General features: G+C 42.3%; 1 protein-coding gene across 1 annotated transcript in view; it reads right to left on the reverse strand.

Moving 5' to 3' along the window:
- BMPER (BMP binding endothelial regulator) overlaps nt 1-23246 on the reverse strand; it is a 187664-nt gene that overhangs the window by 91151 nt on the left and 73267 nt on the right. The window contains exons 7-10 of the mRNA XM_044419150.1: nt 11869-11968; nt 8210-8319; nt 4888-5028; nt 417-521 (exon numbers count right to left, since the gene is read on the reverse strand). Of these exons, the coding sequence (XP_044275085.1) occupies nt 417-521; nt 4888-5028; nt 8210-8319; nt 11869-11968 (456 nt within the window). The remainder of the gene's footprint in view (nt 1-416; nt 522-4887; nt 5029-8209; nt 8320-11868; nt 11969-23246) is intronic.

The raw sequence follows: 23246 nt of genomic DNA on the forward strand, positions 1-23246 counted from the left end.
AAAGTGCTTCCAAATGAGATACTGTATAATCTGAGAACCTCCACATTCTCAGCTCCAAACAGTTTTAAGGAGACTTATTAGACACATTCACATGCCTATGGCACAGTACATCTAATGAAGACAGGTTCTAAGCATGGAAGAGAGAAATGACTGATGCAAAAACGAGCTAGAAAAATCACTAGACAGGAGAGAAACACTGAGAAGAAAGTGGAAGAATGAAGAAAAAACAATAAAGAAAAACTACTCTGGAAATTTTACTCTGTCACAGAACCAGGAGTTTCATTATGGTTCTCCTTTTCCGCAGGTTGGCCAAGCTTTCTGTTGAAACGCTGCATCCATTATAACCAGGAGAAAGAAAGAGGGAGGGAGGGAAGGAGGGAGGGAGAATGGGAGAGCACACTCATTGTGACACTCACATGAGGACAGCTGCTGACTGGAATGCACTGCTTCTTGCGGCACTCTGTTTTGCCTTTTGTACAAGCACAGATGGTGCAGTTAACAGAGGACCACATCTCTCCATCCTGCAAAAGGGAGAACATGACACAGCCATCAGCTGGGGCAGGAGGAGAAAGCTGTTCCAGCAATGCATCATTCTGTTCTGCAAGGGGGAAAGTGCTGATCTTCCTATTGGAGTTATGTCATTGTTTAGTCTAAACCAGTTACGAAGTGTCCAGCTCCACCTAGTTGGATTAAGGATGGAAACTCATCAGGGGTAATTTTTCATTCTAGCCTTTCCAGATAGGAGAGTAGTGTTCCACGCTTAATGAAGAGACATTAGAATTTCCTATCAACAACTTGATTAGTTGCATTTTCTCCTGAAAAACATCTGAGGTGCAATTGCCTGGTATCGTGATTGTCTCATTTGAGATGACCTAATTAGAAAAATCTGATTCTGTACAGCCACTGTGATTGGCATGTTTAAATTATTGCATGAGAAAGTACCTGATTAAGATGTCAGGACACTGAGCATTTATTCCCAGATGTGGCATCGTTCTGCCTTAACCTTGGAATGTACTTAATATTGAATTCAAATTCAGATTACTTGCAGTGCTAAGGCAGACACCCGATCTACTACACATCTGAAAATGTTTAGAACAGATAGAGACCTAAATTCTAGCAGGTATCGATATATTAGACTGTATCTCTCCTCCCCACCCTCCAAGGCTCTCCGATTCTGAAGTGTTGCTTTAGTAATGCCCTGGCTCACTTCCTTATAGATCCCATGTGCCAAATGGGGTTCTTAAAGTATTCTCTCGCCCACCAACAATTCCACACTACTCCTTTTACTGCCAGCATATGGAAGTTTTTGATTTACTGGAATGAAATGAAGATGAGACAGATAGGAACAAAGCAGTGTTATGGCTCTGTGGGCACCACAGAGATGTCAGGAAATGGAGTAAGGCATATTTTTAAAAAAATCTGCCAAAATGGTCTAATTCATATCACTGATGTTAACAATATTTGAGAACCGTCTTAATTTTTCTATAAAGCAGTTCTTTATTTTATTGAATCTGTTTTATTTAACTATTTCATTTTATGTTGTGACAATTTATGATCACACAATAACATTTTACTACTATTTTTATTTTTCTTCTAATTGACCTTTTATGAGACAAAATTGCCTCATAAATTGTCTCTTATTGCACCGCGGACAACTAATTATGCAGCATGGTGTTAATGCTTCTAAATTAATTCCAAACAAGTGGAAGCATTTCTTTCCAGATTAGTCAGTGGAGCTTGCAGAAAGGAGCTCCACCGATCTGTCCAGTTCCAGGAACCAGTGCTTCCGCTTGTCTCTAAGTTTCGCTCAGAAGCACAAAAGCCACATTGCACAAGAAGTCAATCCTGAGAATGCAGCAGAAGCAGGGTGGCCCATGGGATTCTGCTTTATGTCTTCCACTCACTGAACTCCTGACTAGTCTCCACATTTAGACACATTCTCTTGTCAGGAAACACTATGCCTTTGATTGCAAATAACAGCACACCTTTAATTACGTCAAATATTAACAGAAGGGGTCTTTTCTCAATGAACTTCACAGTTGTCTATCCTAGTCTGCAACTCCCTATTTCCTTTTTTAAGAAAAGTTCTCACTTCCTGTGTGAGAACGTCTATAGTGACAGAACACATTTTCTAGGATCTTTTTTTATATATAGGCACATGCACTAAAGTGTGTAGGGATCAACTAGATTCAGAAAACACACTAACCTACATCAAGGGAGGAGTATGGGTAGCCACTGAACCGCAGGTTATGAGGTCATCTGAACTATGATAGGATAACAAACCATGATAAACAACGCTTAGTTCATAACCAACAGTAAATGATGGGCCTCTTCATGGGTTGATTGTTACAATGCATTAACGCATGCTTGAACAGCCCACTCTTCAACAACAACAACCCATATTTAACTACTGGGTTACTGTGTTGTCTGAACCCAGTCAATTTTTACTTCTTGCCACTTATTCACAGAGCTGTCCCAAGGCTACTGGCAGAAGCAGGAATTTCCAATGGTACACCTCCCCCTGCCATTAATGAACACGGACCTGCTCCAGTTCTCCTGTATAGGATTCATTCATGTTAAGATGGCTTTCACAGGAGAATTTCCCAGTGGACTGTTCTCCATAAGTCAGAATTGTCTTCAACTTGTAACGGTCTTTGAGAACTATTATTTGAAGTGCTTGCCTCAGCTTTTTTCTTGTGAGGGCACTCTGCCTCTTTGCATAGTATTTTTATAAATGAAAAATGTAGATTGCCATTAGCACAGGAGCCACAGTTGCTCCAGTAGTAGCCCAAATTTTGTGAAGACTACAAACTTGAAGGGCAGGTAAGAAATTACTGAAATAGTAAGTAAACGTTTTTAAAATGGTACTTGCGAATCTTTAAAAAACAAAATAGAATTTTGCCCAATACAAAAATGATTTTTAAAGTTAGGATTATTTATGATGTACTAGGAGACCGGAAGGCACAGGAGAATGTGAAAATGACTGTGGCATCTCACCACGCGCACACACACACACACACACACACACAAACAAGGACTTCATTTCTGGGTCCCAGATCACCCTCAAATCACTCTGTAATTCCCTTAAAAAACTAGCCAAGCCCTCCTTTAAGAACTAGTGGTGGACACCTAGTAAAATTAATTCATAGCAGATCTAAACATTTATACATTATACAAAGATAATCTATGAAACTAACACAATTGAGAAAAAGCATCAGCTAACACTATAATACTGTGCACTCAGACAAAAATCCCAGTGGGCTCAGGGGGACTTGTCACCCTACTGAATGGCATTAGAAAATAACAGGGCTGGATTTCATTCTCATTTCCTTTGAGTCAGCCACTGTGAGAGTCTAGGCTGAGCTGTGACTAATACCTGGACAGTGATTTTGTTTAAGAAATATTATTTTGGTGTCATGTTCTGTGGAATAATAGCTTGAATCCAAAGATCCGTCTGACTTGTCCTATACACCTGGGAAGAGTCCAGGTGCCATCAGGTTTAGAATAGAGTCTCTTGTATAGCAGCTTCACACCAGGTGAAATGGGGGGTCCTTTCAAAAGGGGTGGAATTGGCTTGTTATTCTGCTATTCCATTTAAAAAATCCATCCTTGGGTACACCTTTTTGGATCACCACAAGATCACCTCTTCTCTTTCACTAGATCAGTGGGGAAGATAGGAGCCCACAGATCCAGACCATCAAGTTCCCAAGATAACCACACACATCGGGGTAATTTTTGTCCCCAGCCACTGATTGTTTGGTGGCTTTATACCTCTTTCACAGTTTTTTTTTTCCTTTTCTATTAATTTTGGGATGCCCTCTTACTGACAATGACAATGCTAAAGTAAAATATGATGTGCTTGTATATAGCCATAGTCCATTTGCCTTCAAACCTGTCCCTCTGGCCTTCAGTCCAGCCTATCAGAACAGGAAGACAGCAGTTTCTCCAAAATGGAATTCTTGGGTTGAAAGATGCTCAGTACCTCTGCATTAAATGCACATGTTCTCTTTCATAAGAAACAGAGAGAGAGAGCATGAGAGAGAAAGGGAGGCTGTTTGTTACATGGAACAATTAGTAGGGAGCATAATACTTCTTCTGTTTGTGAGCAGCAACTGAATAAATAGTAGACGCTTTCAATTTACTGTAAACAGGGCTTCCAGGACCTACATACATTGCAGCTTTGTGCAGCTTTGTGCAATGGGGTGGGGGGGAGATGCAAATTAATGAAAAGCAGCATTGGCTGGGTAAATACTGTTTCCATAAGGGATTTGACATTTCATCTGATCCCAGGATCTCTCAACACACAGATGGTCTGCACAGCGACAGAAATCAGTTCCAACAGAGAGTTTGGGGAGAGAAAGAAATCCCGCACCACTTGAAAAAACAAACAAGTGCCCAATAATATGGGAAGTGTTTTGGAGGGAATCCCCAATGACCTTGTGTGGGTGGAGGGCAGGAGTAGATTATTACCACACGGCTTCCCAGTCCATGAAGCACTGTCTGTACTTACAGCTATGGACTGAATCATATCCAGAAAAGCAAATGACGCTCCATTGGCTCACTTGGGGGTGGGGATGGGAGGAGGGGTTCCCCTTTGGCTGTGCTGCTGACTGCAGGCTGCAGAGAACCACCTTTTCCATGGAGATCAAGAATCTGCTGGAGAAAATGAATCACATCCATGTATGGCTTTTACAGCAAGGGGCAGTGGCTCGGTTGCCTGCCCAAGGGGAAAGGAATCAGCCTGCAAGGGCTGCTGCAGCCGTATGTCTTATGCGGGGGCCTCCTGGCACTGTGTGGATTTAGCTAAAAAGTAAAAAATGCAATTTGGAGTGCACTGCAGGCTGATAACTGCGACGGTGACCGTGAGGCAGTTCTAAGGGCTCTTACCCGGAAGATCTTGCTGCCAAACTTGCACACTTTGGTCTCCTCAGAAGGCACATACGAGACGCACTCCTTGCAGCACTGTTCTCTGGCTTTCAGGCAATCCCCAGGGGGGGCACATTTCTTTTTACACACCACGGTAGAATCCTGCATGGAGAGAAAGAAGGGAGAAACTGCAGGTGGGTGATGATCGTATTCCCTCCATCTAACTGGAGGCATTTGGAGCAGCCACTTTATGCCACTACTGCTGGGATCAGATCAGGGCTGGCCTACATGTAAGCCTCATATGGCCCTCACCCCTCCATTCCTAGCTTGAAGAATGGCCACTGCTATCCCCAATTCGCTGCAGTAGCCACCAAGATAACAAGAGCCTCAAAGGACCAAATTTAGTTTTAGAATGAGGCACAGCCTGTTATGTTTTAAAGCTGAATTTGCCTGTTGCAACCAACCATCGTGGTTACACCGGAGAGTATAGGTGGGGACCCTGCCCACCTGCTCTACACACACTCCAGACATTGTTCTCGTGCTCCTATCAGCTCCAACTCTGCAGCAGCAAAGAGATGAAAGAAGACAAGGCACCCAAGCAAGGAGGCAGAGGCCATGTGGGTTCACAGATAACCACTTAAAGAACCAGTTACTGGAAAGCAGACTGTCCTCCTTCTTTGTGTTCTCTGTGACTCACACGCATGGGAAACTAAAAGGCAAGAGACAAACTGAATGGGGAGCTGTTTTTCTTTCTGTAGAGAAAGCTGCCTGGTCAGCATCTGCATCTGCCCAGGTTCTGATGCTGATGGAAATGTGGCAAGATCCTAAAAGTTCAGAGTAGACACTAAGAGGCTGGAATACTTTCATTTTGCCCTGCTTCTTGATACAGAAGACAACTGTATGTGGTATTTTGAACAGATCATCTGAAGATGTGAGGTCCAATGCCCAAAAGGTTTGAAAGACATGTGAAAAGTTTCTGGTGTTGTCGTCACTTTGAAACTGTAGTCAGATGACAAACTGTGCTGATTTCCTGGCCAGTAAGTTTATGTGCCTCGGTGTGAAAAATCAGAGCTAAGCTTTTCACCTCCTTCAGAATACAGTCAAAGAAGACCACCATTTTTTCTCACAGAAGCTGTTGGCTACTTCTAGTGAAGTTATTGTTTAGTCTTGGAATAGGATGCTTTCACATTTATAGAATCAGGAGTTGGGTCCTTAAAAAGAAAGGAACAACCTTCATCTTGAAGCTTGCATCAGTTTTTGATCTTTCTACATGAAGGAGGGACCACAGAAGGTTTCAACCACAACTGTTTGAGGATGTACATGAATGTTAGGAGGACAGGGTTGGCTACTGGGGGAGTCAAATTTGATAGCAGCCTCTTAAAAACAGGATCAGTGACCTGGATTGGTGGGCCTTGGTCCCAATCTGTAAGGATAGTCATGAAAGGAACTGTTCTTCACGTGGCCTGACATTGTCCAATGGAATGAGAGTTTTGGTGTCCCATCGTAGACTCTAGTGAGGACATCAAAGCCTTCTAGGTTCCATCCTGAAGAGAACTACCAGCTTAAAACAGAAGCTGCCAGGCATTTCCAGTATAGTAACCAGTGGTGTTTTCATTCCTGAAGCTGTTGAAGTTGGGCTGTGACAATGAGTAGCATCTGCTCTGGGGGGTTTTGACAGGGCTTTGTCCTGGAAGAAGTAGGTCAGAAGAGGAGGACAGAGAGTGTGTAGTAATTTGGGTACCATGGCAGTTTGTAGTAGCTGTATATCAGATGGTTTGAACACCACGTACTTGGGTAAGAGTTGCTTCTGAGCATTCTGCATGGTGAGGAGAGTGACAGTGATGAAAGGAAAAAAGGTAACAATGGACATTTCTGTCCATATAGTCACAATACCACTGTGAGGAATGGTCTAACTGCAGTGGGGAACTTTCTTCATATTACAGCAGGACCGCCATACTCGTACCTGCTGGCTCATTAACTGCATTTGCAGTTGACTTTGGCTGAAAGGGAAGTCGTAAAGTGCCGAAAAGTGCCAAAGAGAGGTGGTAAAGTGCTTCCCGTGCTTCTTGCTTTAATAGGGAAAGAAAAATATTGCATACGGAGGTAAGAATGAATGAAATTGTGAAAAAAAGAAATGTACTGTATATAGTATCTATCATATAGTGTTTGCTATTATCCTCAGTTTCAGGCATGGGTATGAAGGTTCTACTGTAGTAAGGCAGAAATTTTCCTTTGGATTTTTGTGGACATTCCAAGGTATAGCAATTCTAGAGAAAAGTTCCAAAGAAGCTAAGGAAGCTGGTGAGGTGACTTGGTATTTGGTGATCTGTCCTAACATGGGGAATAATTCCAAGCAGCAGGCTGGTATGGTGCACTCCTTGGATCTGCCCCGAGGTCAACTTGATTCGGTGATCATTACCAGGGTTGTCATGATCCCATGTGAGTTGCAATTCTTTCAGAACTGGAGTCAGCACCTGAAGTGAGATTGTGGCCCACTGTTACCAATGGTGTTTGTCTTGGTGCAGGCATTGTCCTTGGCTTGGCATCCAACTTGACCTCATGTGCATTTTTGTTTTTGTCCTCTGGTCCCAGCAGTGGGGTTGTGGGACTTGCTTGGTTTGGTCGTATCAGTCTTAACAGTTGTTACAAAGGGGTTGGTTTCCAGCTGGGCTTCTAAAGTCATGGCAGAAGTCAAAGGCAGCATAATCAGAGTAGGGCTGGTAGTCCTCATAATGGGGAATGATTAGCCCACTGCTATTTGCATGGAAGGGGGCTCTGTAATAATCTGAGAAACAGACAGAGCTGGTTTCTTGCAAATGAAAGATGAGGCAGTGTGCAGAAGTGATTCACATCAGCTGTATCTGCTGTCTCAAAGGCCCATTTCCACAGGAAGGCACAAAAATGTGCTATTCTATTTATTCTTGACTGTTTAGGATAGCCTGTGAGTATGGGACTCTACTCTGTGTGCCTCTGTGAGTCAGAGAATGGGAATGTGTACTGGGTAAGGGCATTTTCCTAGTGTAGTGGGAGAAGGTTTTAGAAACCATCTGCCTCAGAGGCGGAGAAGAGAACTCCAAGTGAACAAGAAAGAAAGACAGCCAGCCAGCCAGAGGGGAGGGAGGGAACCATGTTCAGTATCAGAGGAAGAAACTTGAACAGGCTACTTCTTTTAAGAATAATGATGCAAAGTAATGAATGTTTCAAATTCTGCTAATGGTGTATAACCCCCATATGTGAACCACAGAAAATCTGGAGAAGCGAGTATGCTAACTTTTGAACTATCAGAACATCAGTACTGCACCCTAAAAATATTATCTTCACAGATGGTGTATTACTGACTCACCCTGCATGCACACTTTGTACAATTGTCATACATGAAGGAGGCTCCATTGTCGTAAACATCACTGCGAAACAGGCAGCTTCCAAATGGGAGATCAAACACTTTCCTCTGTCCTGGATACGAACAAGAAAGGCATGGTGAGTTGACAGGGGGCTACACCGCCAACAAAGGTAGCGGGGCTTAATGTCACAAAACAGAGGTTCATATGCACCCCAACTGTAGCTGCATTGTTATGTTTTAATTCATTTCAGGGAGGTTTTCCTAACAGTGGCTATCCTAAGCACCTCTGATCCTGCAAGGCTTTAAGTCTAGGGCCTAAAGTGACCTAGTTGTACCACTACTCCATGGCCACCAAATGCCCACGGGAGACCCATAAGCAGGACTTAGCAGTAGTCCCACTGTTGTTTTCTAGCAACTGGCATTCAGAGACACATGGAATAGATTTATAAAACAGCAGTGTCAAAAGGGGTCAAGGAGGTCACTGAGTCCAACCCGCTGCTGGTGCAGGATGCCAAGTCACACCATCCTACTCAGATGACTTTCCAGTTTCGCCTTGAATATCTCTAGTGTGGGAGAACCCACCACCTCTCTAGGCAACTGGTTCCACTGTTGTGCTGCTCTGACAGTGTGGAAGTTTTCCTGGTGTCTATTCTGAATCTGGTGTGCTGCAGCTTCATTGTTCTGTGTGCAACACTCAGAGATGAGTGAAAAAAGGTCTTCTCCTTCTTTGTGACAGCCTTTGAAGTACTTGGAGAGTGTTATCATACCCCTTTGTAGTCTCGACTCAAGGCTGAACATGTCGAGTTTTCTCAGCCTCTCATAGTGGACTGCATCTGAATTATAGTGTATAGCTATTAAGATTAACAGCTTAGGGGCAAAATCACAGGCATATTTGTGCAGAAAAAAGACCCACAACTCCCAGCATGCCTCAGCCAGCTGAAAGGGGCTCAAACAAATCTATAAAGTTACCTAAGATGGTGCTGTCACCACATCTTGTAGCAGTGAATTAGGCCAGCTGACTGTGTGTTTTGTGACAAAATGTTTCCTTTGTCGGGACTGTAGATGCTGTTATCTAAAATGACTCCTAATAAAAGCCAGATTCTTCAGAGAAGGCATGCATTTTACTATCCGTCCTCTCTCAGCCACATGATGAGACAAACAGATAGCAGGGAAGGAGGTGGCAGTGCTAGGGAAGTTGGAGAGCTTTCTAATGGTAGCACATGTACACATGGACGCCTGAAAGGGGGATGCTTGAGAAGCTGAAGGTATCAACTTAGATATGCAGAACTGCATTCAGGGGCTAAAGAATTGGGCTTAGCCTTCATCTTCTAGAATGAAAAACAAATACATATGGCTATGTACATTTGTAGATTATTCAAAATTGCTCAGTGTCACAGAATGTGATATATGTACAAATGGCCTGTGTATTTGGAGGATTCCCCGACACAGAAGATAAAGGGGCACCTGTGCAGAGCTCTTATTTATTCACACATGTCTATATGGCTTCACATCTAAATGGATTCTCGGAGTGCATTGCAACATTTTATATGCCTGACAAAGCTGATAAATGTGAGCACATCAGTACATGTGCCTACGTGCCTGGCATAAGGAGAGTACTCGGGCTATCAGAGTTTCACTGTAATGTTTTGGGGCACTTTAATTCAGAGGCAGTGTCCCTTTAACAAATCCCATCTGCTGTGAACAGACATTCAGATGCTCCCCACCTGCAATGATAAAGTCAATCCTTCCAACAAGCATATGACTTTAAAGCGGCTCAGCACATGCTGCAGAACAATCTCCTTGATGTAAGGTTTTGAGTTAGAAAGCAGTAATCACTATGTGATGATGTGCACCAGCCCAGAAGATAATTCAGTACAACTTTTATGGCATGCCAGCCAAGTCTTGCAGGATATGAAAAACCCCACTGAACGTCAAGGCTGTCCCATGCAAATCAGTTCAAGATGTTCAGAAATCCCATATGGGACAACACATCCTTTGCATTGCTGTGCACTGCATAAAGACACATTATATTGGTCTGGCAAGGCTGGAAACAATAAATGAGTTATCTCATTTATTCACTAACCAAACCTCTTGTTTGGTGCTCGGTCGGGTCTTCCCAAAACCCATTTTTAATCATTCCAGTTCCAATTTAGATTGCAGATACATCTAGAAGCCCGGCATTTTGCCACCCCAGGCGGAGCCACTGTAGAATGCAGAAGATGTGCTGCTAGATCTCTTGCAACAGAGCAGGGCTTACAGCGCTGCCCTTGGACTGGGCAAACAGCAGGAACGCCTTTCAAATAGTGCACTGCTACATTCTTAAAACCAAAACTCTTGAGTGGGTTGCCTGTGCAATAAAGCTGGCTCCTTAGCACATGTTCTATGTGGACAGCAGCTTCTGCCTTAAGACTGGGCAGTGCAAGGAATTCAGTTTCGTGATGGGAATCCATCAAATTTCTTCCCCTCCCCACATGCTGGCCTGCTTTGTCTCTTCCCGTTTCTACCTTACACCCAGCGTTTGTGTGGGTGCTGGCAAGAAGTGAGTTCAAGTGGAGTTCTGCTTGCACACATATGTCTTGAGGACTTCGTGTATTTTGCACAAATAATGATGTGATTTGCATGTCTTGCACAAAGAATCCACTAGCATTCCAGAGCTGGATCTCAGCTTGGTCCACTTCCCGGTCAGGGCCAAACATGGGAAAGAAGTCCCACGAGTGCAAGAGAGCTAGATTCTTATCCAACCTTTGCCACCCTATTGGGCAGTGAATGACTGAATATATAAGTTTATCCATGTGATGAGGAGAAGGTTGAAGATAAGGATTGTGTTCAAGTGTTGTTCTCTAGATAGAATATAATTATAATTCAGGTAATTAGTACTTCCATAATTTATCTGACCAGACTTCTTCATGCACTATGGATTTGGTGACTGACCTCAAAGATATTACTTGGATTCACGGCACAAATAATGTACAAAGAGCTGGGTGAGGATCTGCTAATCTAACGCATTAGAGCTGCAATCTATACCTGTCTAACTGGGAGAAAGACACACTTAACTCGGTGGGATCTGCATCTGAGTAGGTTGCATTACAGTAGGAGAGAAGCCCGGAGGCCTGGATCCTGAGGGCAGAGAGCCTGTCTGCAGTGCTTTCAGCCCATGGCTCCCATTCCCCAATATTTCCAATACTGCTTCTGCCCAATTTCCAAGCATCCTCCTCCTCCGCATCCCACACCACAGCACACCCTATTCGGCAGATTCTCCCAACCCCTCAAATAGCACTTTCAGAGCGCTGGAGAGTCTGGAGAGAGGAGGAGGTTGCATGGATGCCTGTTTCCAGCTGCATGTACTCAAATCTGGATTTAGTCCATGATGCCTTTCATAATTTTCAAAAACTCAATACACATGAAAAAAAAATTGGGCTCACTCTTGATAAAGAAAAGTGGTAACTTACTGTTAAATTGTTAAAATTCTAATAATAATATGAAGACAATATGATGATGCAATGGTTATTTTTATCACAATAATCCATGTTAGATTGACATATTCTTTTTCACTTTTATGTCTATAGTTTTATCTTTAAGAGTACAATATAAATTTGCATAAGCATCCTCAAAAATGAGAACTGTACATAATATACAAGATGCCTCAGAAAACAACCACTCACCTAAACATTTTGGACAACACTGTCCAGAAGGCGTGTGACTGAGATGCTGGGGACATGAAAGAATGGGGCACACCTCTTGCATACATCGTGTCCTGCCACCCTAAAAGAATATAGGTGCAGTTAGTGAACACACACATGCTCAGGTGATAACAGAAGGACTGATATACTCTGCAATCTGTCTCTAGATAATACTTTAACATGAGCACAATTAGGGAAAATATCCATCACACTTGATGTGATTTCCAGGATTGTTTGCACCCTGCACTCATGAAACCCAGATTCTACACTAAGGAAATCTCATGATTTGCAGAAATCATTTGGCATAACTTGGTCTGGTTTTACTATTCATGTAACAAGGTGCAACACAGAACCACTGAAAAACTTAATTATAGCAGGCATAACTTGCACACATTCAAGGATATCTCAAAAATAACTAGGAACACACATAATGAAGGCAAGCTGAGATTTCTGGGAAACTGAATTTAAGTTGGTATCACACTCAGTGAGTGAACAAACCTAGAATTATTTCAGAATGCAGCTGGGAACTTATGTGTTGAACGTTTCCTTTGCTTACGGTCAGACGTTCTAATTTTCTACATGCTGAGAGTTTTTAATATGGAGAAGCATTCAAACATATGTGCATCCAGCTCCAGTCCACTCTAAGACCAGGAAGGCTGTACCACAACCAGAATCTTTTTCTGAATGTCTAAGAGGCAACCAAATAATTTTTCATTAAGATTTGCTCAGAATGTCAGGGATGCCACCAATATGCCCTGCAGTACATTATTCCCATATTGAAGCAGCTAAAAGGACTCCTGATTTTTTCTCGTGGGCCACCATTGCAGCCTTTCCATGTACAGACAGTTTCTGCGTAACTAACAAGTTCCGTTTCTTGTTCAATTTGTATGCAGGCTAGAGCATATATAGTTGGCCCTCCACATTTGCTGGGGTTAGGGATGCAGGACAAGTGGAAAAATTGTGAATATCTCTAGGCTCCCCTGCCCAAACTCACCAGTTCCTCCTCTCTACAGCAAAGAAATGCCGGAGAGTTTTCCCTCCCCAGATGGGCAGGGCAGGAAGGCATGCTTTGAAGGCCTCCATTTCTCCCCCTTTGCTTCCTCTGTGGTGATAATGATTTCCTGCATTTTTTTTCCTTAAATAATAGGCTTTGTGGCAGTTTGTTTGGATCTATGGGTTCATAATTCAGGGACTGCCTGTACTTCCAAGTAGGATGTGACACTTCTGAAGGCCAGGCACCATCTATACTTTCTAAGAGAAGGAGAGAGGTTTGACTAGCTGACCCCATTTGGAAAGAGTCACTGGCAAACTGTAAGGCAGGAACTGAAGGAAGACCGCAAGCACCTTCTCTGCCGTTTCAGCCTAGGATCAATAGCACAACAGTGGAAAACACCCCCAACAATGGACTTTATAATGCTTCCAGAGAAAGGATGTAGAAACACCCTCACACTTCCCACTCAGGCTTGCCATGGATTATCCCAGTGTCTAGGATCTGTTTTTCATATTTAGATATTCCTTCAACTTGACTTTTTTATACTCACTCTTCTGTACACAGTTTGAATGACACTTTAAATGATAATTTAGCATTATGCCCTCTCCTCTTCTCCAGCATGATTATGAGAAGGCTGGAAGCTAGTGTGATTACAGTCTTAGATTGAGGCTTGGGAGATCCAGGTTCTAGTCCCCACTTAACCATGAAGTTCACTGGGTTACTTTGGGCCAGTCACTGGCTCTTAGCCTAACATGCACCTCAAAAAGCTGATACTGTGAGGATAAAATGGAGTAAAGGAGACCGTTGTTAAGCTGCCTTGGATTCCTTGCAAAAAGAAGAAAAGTGGGATATAAATGTAATGCAACAATATTTTTTCAAGCAGACAGAGCCAATGTTATATCCAAGGCCAGGCTAACACCAATCTCAAGTATGGTTTTACTGAAACAAGCCAACTTCAAACTGAGGTTTATGAAGCTGGCTTGATTCAATAGACCATATTTAAGAGTAAGCACAATGTAGGCTTTGAATCCAATGGTAAACTGCAGTTAACTTAAAGCAGAAGCAAAAGATTCTATAAAGAGGGAAGGGGGAGCGCAGAAGCCTAAGACTTGTGTGTGTAATGCGAAATCATGTAACACCTAACCATAGTATTACTAATCCATGGTTTAATGTCCTGTTAATGGTGGCTTCACATTTATAGAGCTCCCTCCCTAGTGAAATATATTTGCTCCTGACTTCATTTTCTCTTATATGAACCTAGAAGGTAGTCTAATTTCAATTCATGTATAATTTAGAGGTGGTTTAATTAACACTCTTGCGTAATATTTAGTACTTTTTAATGGACCACTCAGCTGTTTAGTTCCCCTGCTGCTCTTTCAGCTGATTAGAATAGTAGATGATGTTTAACTGGTATAGGGTTTCAGTATCATATGGTACTGGTATATGTCTTATTAACTGGCATATGTTTTATCACACCATTGTTTCATGGTGCTAAGTTTTTTATTATATGCTGCTTTGGAAAGATATTGGTCTTGAAAAACATACAGAAATTTCAAAAGTAATTTAAAATAATAAACACAGCCTAAGTCTTCTTTATGAATCTGTATTTGCTGCAGGTTAGGAGGCAGAAAAGCAAAAGTCCTAAAATCCAATTTAACAGCTTAAGGAAGCTCAACCGCAAGAGTTGTGCTAATTATTAGAATGTAGATCCTTTGCTCTCATTTTATAGGGGAGGGGGGAGAACAGAGAATATTTGGGGAAATACCTGGCTTCAGGTTAAAATGACTCCAGAGGATTGCACTTCCTGATTGATTTCAAACTGCAAGAAAAATGTTTTGGGCCCAGACCACCTTCAAGTTTCTTAATTTTAGTCCAATTTTTTAATATGGGCAAAAGCCTGAACCAAAATATAGATAACAGGCTGCAGTTAATCTCTTGTAAACCACACATAGCCTATGGGGATGGGGTAGGGTGTGTGTAAACCATGCAAGAGAAAGGTTCTTGGATAGGTGCTGATGAGGAGACTGGGTGGAGTCATAATCATTATCAAGGACCTGTAGCCACCATCATCTGGTTCAAAACCAGACCTTGGATGGCCAGGCTTAGAAATGGGAACCCACCTTAGAATTCCAATGCAATTCAAATGAGCTACACTCAGCTCAATACCATGAGCAGCTATTTAACAATACAGTGGGCTCTTGGCTTGATCACTGCCTCCCCCCCTCCCCCTCAGCTGCCTGGGTGGTCACACAGATTGGACAGCATTTTGTACCACTTCAAGCCATGGTTTCCAACACTCCTTGATGTGGCTTGTGTAGGAGGGCTCGGCTATGGATTAGATCTTGGGCAGGGCTCAAGTTGGGTCAGGTTTTGGGGGTCATAAAACAAAGATATCAGCACTACAGAAAACTCCAAGTAAGGGTACGGGTGAAAGGTAAAAGGGCTAGCTATACATCATTTCAACAAGCATCAAAGAAAGATTGCAGTGGTATTTCTAGATTAAGGTTGGTTGGTCCCACCTCCATGATGCTTGAGATTTTGTCTCAACAGCCTGATCTATTTTGGAATTGCAGGTTGCAGTGATGTGGGAGTAGAGGTGTCATAGTAGTATCCTATGTCTTGAGTCCTCAGAGTTTGAGGAGGGCAATGCAATCGCCTTTGAATTCAAGGGGGCTGACCCTCAGGTCTTTCTGCAGAACCGAGTCCTAGGGAAGTAGAAGCTCATGATACCTTTCCGTAGCCAAGTGTTCTCCCTGGACCATTAACTCTGGAGCCTCCTCTCTGAGGATGGGGGTTCAGAGTCCTGGTCCTTGGAAACCCGTTGATCACTTTAGGAGGTGGGAATGCTTCAGGATTGGGTCAAGTTTTCCACCAAAGTTCTGGATTAGCATATTCAAAGAAAGAGTTTGTTGACTGGGTGTTGAAATGGCAGTCAGGCTGGCTTTGTTTCCATAGTTAGTGGGACGTATTTTTCTTATTGTAACATCTCTCACTGTTTTCGGTTTTTTTGTAATTTGCTTAGAGAGTCCTTTGGACTAATTAACGCAGACTATAAGTTAAATAAATAAATAAAGCTTTCTCACTCAGTACATAAGGAAAGTGGATCTCTCTAGGCAAAAACATTCAATACGTGACAGCATGGAGAGGGTAATCATGCTAGAAAAGTCTTGCAAGGAGCAGTATTAGAAGCCAGTTAGACCCTGGGGTTGTTCTCAAAACTGGGACATGATACCTGTTCCAAGCGTATTAGGATGCAAAGCAAAGGGTAAAAAGGATTCAGTGGCTCAAAAATGAGACCCAGAATGGATCAAAATAAAGAGAAATAAAGAGAACAATACTTCCTGCCTGAGGATAGAAAAGAAAAATCACGGTGCTTCCTTGACCCTAAAGTGACATCTTGCTGCATATACAGAATTCCAGGAGTACCTTAAAAGATAATTAGCTATCGCCATCCAAACAAAAAGTAATCTGGGTTGGTTCTGAACTTGTGTCAGGATCTGGGCAGCTCCAGAGCTCCATCTGGTGGCCAGAATCCGAATGGCCACTGTAGTGATTGCAGGATCAGGCCCAGGTCTTGCTGGGGCTCCCAACCTCCAGATGAGCACCAGCTGGGAGAACTGGAGGAAGAGCTATATAAGAGCAAACTCTTCCCTTCAGAGGCTGCCTCAGCAACACAGGTCTTTATACTAGCTGTAGCATGTTTTGGTGCCTCACCTTTGCCTTATTGTATCCTGCTTTGTTGCCTTACCTCACCTTCAACTATCCCTGAATCCTGCCTGCCTTACCTGGTACCCAATTCCTGATCATGCCTGTGGTTCTTGCTCTGCTTTGTCTTCTCCATTCTAGACCTTTGGTTCAGTTTTGTTGGGCTCTAACACATGCTCCCGATTCCTGACTTTGGCCTGCTTCTTGACTATGACTGAACTACCACATTTTGGACCGTGATTGGACTCTGTTCTGCCTTAGGTCCTGGTGCCTCTGCCAAAACTCTGGCCACTGATGCCCTGGACCTTGGCAACTTGTTGATCACTCTAAGAGGTGGAAATGCTTTGGGATTTGGATCACGTTTTCTACCAGGGTTCTAGATTAGCAAATTCAAAGAGTTTGTTGCCTGGGTGTTGAAATGGCGATCAGGCAGGTTTTGTTTCCACAGTTATACATCTTTTAATCTTTTCAATTGAGGAAGCAGGTACAGAATGTAGTGCCTACCCTTCTACAATCAACCCGAGCCTTCACAGCATTTCTGACAACTTCCCTGTGCTGTTCCTTCCAGAACTAAAACGAATGCTTGAGTTGAAGTATCAGGATAGTGCTAAAACATAGAGTGGCCCATACTTGCATCCAAGGAGCCTACACTTTTGAGCAACTTAGTAACCCCAGGAAACTGGAGCTCTAACTACTTGTGTTTCATCCAAGACAAAGAGTGAAACATGAAGGCAAAACTTGCCCCACCCACCTCCTAAACAATGAGGCAAGAACATTGGAAAGAAGAAGAGAAAATAATAATGGAGCAAGAGGCCAGATTTGGAGAAAGTTGCATGGTACAACATAAAGAGCTAGGCGTGGAGTTATATGGTACAATAAAGGTCTTGGGAATAAATGCAAGAGGGTAAAGGTCAAACTATGAGGAAATACTTGGGTTTTGGCCAACCTAGCCCTTAGATGAAATATTATCAATATGTCTATGGAACACAGAGGCCCTAGTCAGGGTGCACAGTTCCTCTATATTGAGCATAAGGAAAAATACAATCCTAAAGAGTTCTCTCCCTAAACAATAAGCTGTTGTTTAGGAGGGATTTTTTTAATTTCAGAAGAAAATGAATTGCTAAAGGGGTAGGGAATACAAAGCTATAAGAATGAATGATCAGCGGGAGCAGGAAAGCCATATTCATCTCTACTCTGTTTCCAGAGATCTTGTGTGTCCACCAAAATGGACTGCAAATCAATTTATACATTAAAAAAGTTGTCCCATCTCATCTCATCTAAATGTCCTGCGAGCTTCATAATTTAAAGCAGCACAAATGGCCAGTGATAAACTCTGCACTCCTAGATGAATGAAAGAATTATGAGTTGTTCATAGTCACATGGATGCAAGATGCCTCTCTCAACCTCTTGAGAGATAAGTAATATAAAGCAACCTTTCCAGAGAACAGAGGAAGAGGCTTTGATGCAGGGGGAATTTACCGCTACATTTTTGTACTAATGCAAAGAAATTAATGCATTATCTTTACTGCACAGGGAGCCTAACAAGATTTTTAGACTCTGAAAAGAATGGGCCTTCTTTCCCCCCACTCGAACAAGTCACCCCAAGGGGGCTGATGAAACATCTGAAATGTACATAGCTGTAAGGCCTGTGCTCATAATCCTTTCAACATAGCATCCAGGGATACGAAGTATATTGCTGTCAGGAACTGCTGCTCTGAATTATGAATCAGTCGGGAAACACTGAAATGAATTTTTCCACTCAAGCAGCTGAGAGAACAGATCTTTTCATAGAACATGCAGGTGCAGCTTGAAAGAATTAAGCCTATGGCTTTTGAAACATGGGGCAGTTGCTCTTCCTACCAAGGGGAAGCTTAAAAGCAGGAGAGGGAATTTTGGCAAGGATCTAATCCTGGTTTGACAGTGAACTATGGTTAGCATGAGCTATAATGATATCATAGGTTGACATCATAGCTGTAGTCATAGTTTTCTTTAACCAGGAAAGCAGGCGTTTGTGGGTGGATGAAGAACGAGCAGAAAAGTGTATAGACCTGCAAAACCATGGTCAGCAAGTGGGCAGTATACCCCTAAAAAAACAATGTATCCTCGTTCAAGAACTTACTGTGGGCTTAGTTTTCATTCTTCACTAGGGAACAATTTATCTGCTCTCTTGTTACTTATTCTCGTCTATCCTCATCATTACACAGAGTCAGTGGCTGCAGTGATTGGAGTGCTAGGCTGTGGACCTGGGAGACTGAAGTTCTAGTTCCCACTCAGCCGTGGAGCTCACTGGGTGACCAGTCACCGACTCTCAGCCTCACATGGCTGCTGTCATAAGGATAAAATGGAGAGGAGATACGTGAGCTGCCTTAAGTTCTTTCCAAGAGGAAGGAGGGCAGGTATAATTATAATGCAATTCTCCTCCTCCTCCTCCTTCCTTATTTACTTATTTTGGTGACAATCTCAAGTAGTTCTTTTGAAGATACATATAGTGGAAACCATAAACATTCTAAATGAACTAAAAGTAGTGATTTTAAATCCAGGGTAGTATAATACTATCCTGGATTTGTTGCAGTTCGTTGATTTTAATTAAAATTAATTATGGTTACTTTTTCAAAGTGTCAGAAACATGAATGAACAAAAATTGATCAATATTCAGAAATAAAGGCTTTCTAAAGCAAGTCATTTTATAACAGAACAAAATGAAATGAGGTGCAAATGATACTGTAACTAGAAAAAACAATTTTGTTTATTAGTGTGCAGGGAACACTTACTCTAACTTCATGGAGTAACTTAAGGCAAAGAAGATAGTTCTCCATTCTGATGGCCTTAGAATCTTATTTTAGACCATGTAAATGGTTACCAAGAAATGGAAGGAAAGAATCCCAAGTTATAATTATGAGCAAAATGCTGATGGATATAGCAGTTGTTTATGTTTTAAAAAGAAGAATTTGAGATACAGGTATAAACCTGTGGAAAGTAGGAAAGTACTTTGCTGTTAAATCTGTTCTGTCTGCATTTCATGTACTGTCAGTTGTCATTCCATCACCCACCCATTGAAGGAATTGGATTTTTTCCACTTTCCAAATGTGCACATATACTTGTGTAAATTAGCACTTCTGACAATGTGCAAATCCCTCCAAAACACATTTTCATACTTTGGCCTATGAGGAGAAATGTGTATTTTCAGTTAGTACAGTTTTTCACATTTTCTACAACTGAACTCCATAACATTTTGGAAAGTTTAAAAAAAGGTTCTACATGTCTGCAGAATCCACACAGCTCTGGAAAAAGCCTGAAATACGCAGGTCAGATTCACCAGAAATATGACCTCATTTGAATCTGTTATGGATTACTCCAATATCCCCCATTTCAGTATTATTACTACGATTTCAACATTTAAAAGTATATACCAAAGGGTAACAGGGAAACATTCTTTAATAGCCAGATCTAAAGGAATCCATTATTCAGCTATACATCTGCTGTATCTCTTTGTCTTATTTACTTCCTTATTGTTGGTGTACAGTGTACTGAATTTAGACGGTGAAGCTCTAAAAAGCTTTAAATTAGAAAGTGCCATGGAGTATCTTTCATAAGACTGAAGACTTCTGTAAAGGTCATTAATGTGGAATAGAATGAAGAAGAGAAATCAAATGCAGATTTAAAAGTTATTTTCCAATGTAAAATTACTCAAGGCTCAATCCTATGGCTGCTAAATAGAGCCTAGGAATGCCCTCTCTCCATTCTTACAGCTAGCATAGAAAGAATCATGCTGGCTGCAGCTCTGAGGTTGCAAGCGCAACTTCAGAGCTGGAATTTTCTGGTGTTTGTGGGAAGAGAAAGAGAGGGGAGAATATCATGATACATGGTACTCCAGTAGTGCATCAACCTGTCCCTCTTGTGCTCCAGGACAAGATACATTGCTGACCAAAACTGGCCAAGTTTTCTGCAAGGTGGGAGAAGCACAGAGATGGTCTTCTCCATGTTCCTTCCACTCTAGATTGCATGCCCATGATCCTCTGAGGTCAAAGGGGGAGGCCACACTGGATTGCATTGCCCTGCCAACTTGCAAGCCAAGATCATCTTGATTCCTCTTTTCTTCCAAATGCTGTCCATTCCTTCTAATGTTTATGCTCTTGCTGTATCTTTAAGTTTCAAAAACCAAGAAAAATGTCTTCACCAGCTAGATTGTCTCTTTTGGCTGGCCTCATGTAAAGTATCGTATTTGGGAATTAGCACTCACGATTTTGCTGTTGCTGGGCTAAATTTTCATGATGTATGGCATACAAAAAAGTAGGAAATTACAGCATCTGAATGTGAAAAAATGTTATGTTCTTAAGAGTTTTCACTATATACAGAATGCTGAAATAGCCCTGTATCTGAATATGCCCCTAGAAGGCTTCATGGAAGGCTATAAAGTCTCCAAGATGCATTAGATTGGCTTGGGAACTGCTTGTTCATGTAACTCGAAGTTCTTGAGATATTAGAACCCTGAGTAATTATGACAGTGATCCTCATTTGAAATTAAGTTTTTTGTGGTTGCATCCAGCTGCAACAAAAATGTTTGTTCAGTCCATCAGCTAGAAATGTGGATCAAAGGGGAGCTGCTGAATCACAGGCATGCTTCTCAGTGGCTGGCAGCCTTGCCGAAGCATGGCTGCCAAGGACCAAACTGCTGCTGCTTCCAGTGACTGTGCTACTGAGACCCTGCAAGGCTTATAGACAAAGTCTGCTACAGTGACATCAAAGATTTCCTTCTTTGTAAAGAAGCTGAGTTAAACCTGCAGCACAGCAACCAAACATGTTCCATTCTCTTCCGGGAAAGCTTTACACAAAGAACAAGCTATCAACACACTGATCGGGTTAGCATGGCATCATAGTACTGTTTTTTTTAACTGTTGGGTTGACTGTTGGGTTGTTATATTTCAGCATGGTACATTTAGTCTTTAGAAACCATAAGAAACAGATCTCTGCTTACCACTATGGTTTCTCATGATGCCCAAACTCAGGATTATGGTTTCCACTGTCTTGGTATTCAACTACCTTGGAGTTCCCTTAAAAGAGCAGCCACTCTAGGGGCATCTGCAGCTTCCACTTTCTTCTCTGCCTAGTAACAGATGTGTCATTTTCCTGCCTTGCTTCTACAGTTCCCATCCCTCTATCACCTCTGTTGTTGTCATGATTTCCTGCCATTTTCTAGCTGCAGAGAAGCACAGCGCTGCCTGAAATAACATCCTTGGAATCAACAGGTCCCTGTACAGCTATCTGCCTGCAATGGTTTTCACAGATGCCAGTCTGAGCTGTTGTGCCTTTCATTTTCATTCCAAAGTATTTGGAAGTTTGGATACATGCTAGCATGGGGAAGAATAGTATAATGGGGGTGGCAATTAGATCATGGACACAGCTTTTGAGTGGCACAGTTTGCACACCAGCCAAAGAGTTAAGCATGTATTCTTGAATTAATAACAACCTGTAGTTTCTATATGAAGAGATCTTTTCAAGAAAACAATAGCCTCCCTTATGCTGTTGAAATGAAGATACGTTTTACCACAAGGTAAAGGAAAAGGTTTCCCCTTGACGTTACGTCCAGTCATGCCTGACTCTAAGGGGAGGTGCTCATCTCCATTTCCTAGCCGAGGGAGCCAGCGCTTGTCTGCAGACAGTCTCCGTGGTCCTGTGGCCGGCATGACTAAACACCGAAGTGCACGGAACGCTGTTACCTGCCCACCAAAGTTGTGCCTTTTTATCTACTTGCATTTGCATGCTTTCGAACTGCAAGGTTGGCAGGAGCTGGGACAGAGCAATGGGAACTCACTCCATTGTGCAGATTCGAACCGGCGACCTTTCAATCTACCAGCCCAGCAGCACAGCTGTTTAAACCACTGAGCCACCTGCAGTCCCATGTTTTATCATAGAAGAGTCTTTTTTGTTGGAAGGGTTGTTTTGGGTTGGGTACACTGATCCATGTTAGAGTAAAATCTCCAGTCTTAACTATGGTTTAGGTAAAGAAGCAAGTTCAAAATGAGATTTCTCTCTTTAAATAACAAATCCCTTGGACTACAGCAGCCCCAGGATATGGCTGGCTCCCCCTGCCCGCCATAACAAAGAGTGTGGGCATTATGTTCCCAGTCCAGCTGCACAGAAAGTCCATGGCAGCTCCTTTTCCAAGTTGATGTTGGGACCTCATATGAGGATGGAAAGGGAGGATGGCTGATGATTGGTGGGACAGGAGAGGAGAAGGCCAGGAGCTCTCTTTCTCCATCCTAGTCCTACTGGCACAACTCAGCCAGAGGCCAGTCTAGTGAACAAAGGCTTTTAGAATGGGTGAGAGGTAAAAAAAAAGCCTCTTTCGTTTCTTTTACCCTAATGGCAATAGGATGGTAGGCCATGACCTTCACAAGTGTCACTTCTCATAGGCCTCTGTTTAACAGGCAGCAATCCCATTGAATGGCACCAACCATACATCTTTAAAAGATACGTGCAAACAAGCAATTTATTAACTGGACAGTTCATGAATGATTTCATATATATGTAAAGAAGCATGTTCTGTCTTAGGAAACACCAAATGTTGTTTTTTTTTAAATCAGCATAAAAATTGTTAATATTTAGTAAAGCCTGTCAATACTCTATCTGTGAGGATGAAACAATGCCCTGCAATTGTTAATCT

This window comes from Varanus komodoensis, unplaced genomic scaffold (genome assembly GCF_004798865.1).
Source record: "Varanus komodoensis strain SLA01 unplaced genomic scaffold, ASM479886v1 scaffold10, whole genome shotgun sequence".
Classification (NCBI taxonomy): Eukaryota; Metazoa; Chordata; class Lepidosauria; order Squamata; family Varanidae; genus Varanus; species Varanus komodoensis.